At 47.4% G+C, this 2,612-nt stretch overlaps 1 protein-coding gene across 3 annotated transcripts; it reads left to right on the top strand.

Moving 5' to 3' along the window:
- Positions 1 to 562: 562 nt before the first annotated feature.
- On the top strand, positions 563 to 2,606 carry LOC113463909 (uncharacterized). 3 transcript variants are annotated; one of them, XR_003388756.1, is made up of 3 exons: positions 563 to 1,733; positions 1,974 to 2,207; positions 2,457 to 2,606. XR_003388756.1 is itself a non-coding variant. In XM_026811089.1 (2 exons), the coding sequence occupies exons 1-2, from the start codon at positions 694 to 696 to the stop codon at positions 1,990 to 1,992; spliced, it is 1,059 nt and encodes a 352-aa protein (XP_026666890.1). In that variant the 5' UTR covers positions 563 to 693; the 3' UTR covers positions 1,993 to 2,453. The 3 variants fall into 3 exon arrangements, 2 of the variants coding, with proteins under 2 accessions (XP_026666890.1, XP_026666891.1); XM_026811089.1 differs by lacking the exon at positions 2,457 to 2,606 and having other exon boundaries at positions 1,974 to 2,453; XM_026811090.1 differs by lacking the exon at positions 2,457 to 2,606 and having other exon boundaries at positions 563 to 1,751; positions 1,974 to 2,453.
- Positions 2,607 to 2,612: the final 6 nt, after the last annotated feature.

Below are 2,612 nucleotides of genomic sequence, written 5' to 3'. Positions count from 1 at the left end.
TTCCTATGCAAAATACTTTAATAGGGATATATGTGAAAAGTGTCCTCTTTCGTTTTTTTATGAAAGAAGATGATTTTGTATATTATTTCAGTCTAGTTAAGCAATAACATGCCTAATTAAATATATTGTTGCCGTTCACGCCATCGGCGTGTATTATTATTAAATATTACTTTGCGGAAGGTAAAAAACTGGGCACGTGTTAACCCTTTGCATTCGAGACGAAGAGAAGGATGGGCGGTGTTTCGGAAACGAGAAGAGGTAGGGAACTCGAACGTCCAATGACGGCGAAGCTCGCGACTCTCGTTGACGAGCGGCGAAAGGGGAGATGAAAGCGGGGAGTGGCTTGTGACCTGCGAGATCATAAAAGAGCCGGAGCGGGAGTGCGGAGCAGGGATCTCGTAACTTTACGTGCACGGCTCGCTTTCCCTCTTTTTCGCCCGTATTTCAAGCCCCACTACTATTCCCCTCATGCGTGCTCATGCGCGTTCGCGAAGCTCTCCGCAGCGCTACCGTGAAAATCACTGCATACCCCCACCAACTATTGATCCCCACCATGGTCGCGTCGTCCCCACTTTCCGGCCGACCGTAGCTTGCACGTAAAGTTACGAGATCCCTGGTGCGGAGCACCAGTTGCTCGCTTCGACCCTCCGTTCCAGTATTTAGTAGTTCCGTGAGTGTAAGAACTTTGCAAAAATGAACAGGCCTTTTTGGAGAGAGGACCCCGAATCCTCTTACCAGGTGGCGGTTGTCCCAGTGGGCTTTCCGAACAGAGTATTCACGATCAGCGAGGCCGAAGATTTTGGAGACGCTCTTAGCCGGTGTGTCATGAACTACATAGAAACGCGTCGGAAAAAGTCTCTTAGATTTGTGCAACCAGAATTCCTCTCTTTCTTTAGAAAGAACGGGGGAATTCTGTTGTCCTGTGACACGGAAGTCACGGTTCGTTGGCTCAAAGTGGCGATAAAGTTCGTTAAGCTGTCGAGTGGTTGTGGCCTACAGATCGAGAGCAAGGAAGCGCTGGACAATCGCTTCCTGGTGGAGGGAAGGGGGACCCATTCTCGCTTCAATGGGAACAACATTATCAGCAACCTGCAAACATTTAATGGAGAGCTAGATGTCTCTCGTTGGAGAGTTGTTCGCGAGAAATACACAAGATCCGGAACGATAATAACGCTGGAAATGGAGGGAAGATCGGTAGGGATGTTGCGAAAGAAGCGAAATCGCTTGTCTCTAGACCAGGCAGGTGTGCACAAGTTCAACATTTTAAATGTGACGCGGGTCAGGAATGCGAGACCGGCGGGGGAGCCAGCAGAGGTGGATATCTCTGAAGATGATTTTACTACGGGATCGGGGGATGCTGTTGAGACTTTGGCCGATGCTGCTGGCATTGCCGTCTCGCTCAACGATTCGACTACGATCGAAAACGTCCCCTCGCAGCGGGACGAGGGTGTCTTGTTTGATGCTGCGGGGGATGAATTCATCCTCTCGGTGAATCTGGAACAATTCGAGGGTAACGAGGTCTCCGATGACGCGGCGAGGATCGTCGGAGACGAGTCGGTGAGGGGCTCGTCTACGCCAGTGAGGACCACTGCCAGAACGAAGGAGGGTTTTTCGCATGGACGAGACAGGACAAAGGGCAAGGCGACTCTGAACTTGAAGTCGACAAATGGAAATGGAGATGATTCTGGAGTCGGATTGGCCGGGAGGAGGGAAGGTCACAAAGGAGGACACGGGTAAACAAAGGGAGACAAGTTGGTTCGAATGTTTTTATTTAAAGTACAAGGGGGATTAAAGTAATTTTCGTTTATTTTGGGGGCAACGATATGACTGGAGCCAAATTTTCTTTGATCGCTTGCTTCGAGCGGATTCTCGTACAGTCTTTTAATAAAAAGGAGGGAGGAGGGATGAGTTCTTGTGTAAATCTGTTCGAGATCTTTAACACTTGTTCTTTTTGTGTGTGGACATGTATTCAGAAGCTCTAGGAGATCGTGATTGAGGAAGGGTCGTGAGGTCAGTCAGGCGAATGACCGAACGGGATAGATCGTCGTGATGCGAAGGTGCGGAGATCCCAGGAGAGCGATGTGATGCTGGTTGTACTGGAGCGGAGTGTCGCCTGTTGGAGATTGAACGCGGAGGAGTCTGTTCTTCGTTAATGATATACACATATATATATATATATAAATTTATATTTCTATTTACTAGTTGAAGTACGTTTCCTTTTTAATGATAAGAGTTTTATTAGAGTCCGCGTGCATGGTCCCTACGGGGGCTTATCCTTTTGATTACACTTGCCCGATGAATCGTGACCCGGGTACGATACGTTTGTTTTATCGCAAGACCTTTAAGTAATTGAGTCAACAGCGATGTGACATGTGACACGATACTTCTTGGTTAACGGCCAAAATGAGCAGAGTTATTGATTAGAGAAAGAATAAAATTTACTTATTTATGTACAGGTCGAGGTTGTGAGTCGGAGTTCCAAATACTAGTATGATCGATCTTGAGAATGGTAATCCTGAGATAGGATTTCGAGCAAGGGACGCTCTCGTTTTTGATGTTTCAATGATATATCATTGTTCGGATTGAGCAAGTTGAGGACGTTTGTTAGAGAT

This window comes from Ceratina calcarata, unplaced genomic scaffold (assembly GCF_001652005.2).
Source record: "Ceratina calcarata isolate Rehan_Ccalc_2016 unplaced genomic scaffold, ASM165200v1 scaffold1875, whole genome shotgun sequence".
Taxonomy (NCBI): Eukaryota; Metazoa; Arthropoda; class Insecta; order Hymenoptera; family Apidae; genus Ceratina; species Ceratina calcarata.
This window is presented reverse-complemented; position numbering and strand designations above follow the sequence as displayed.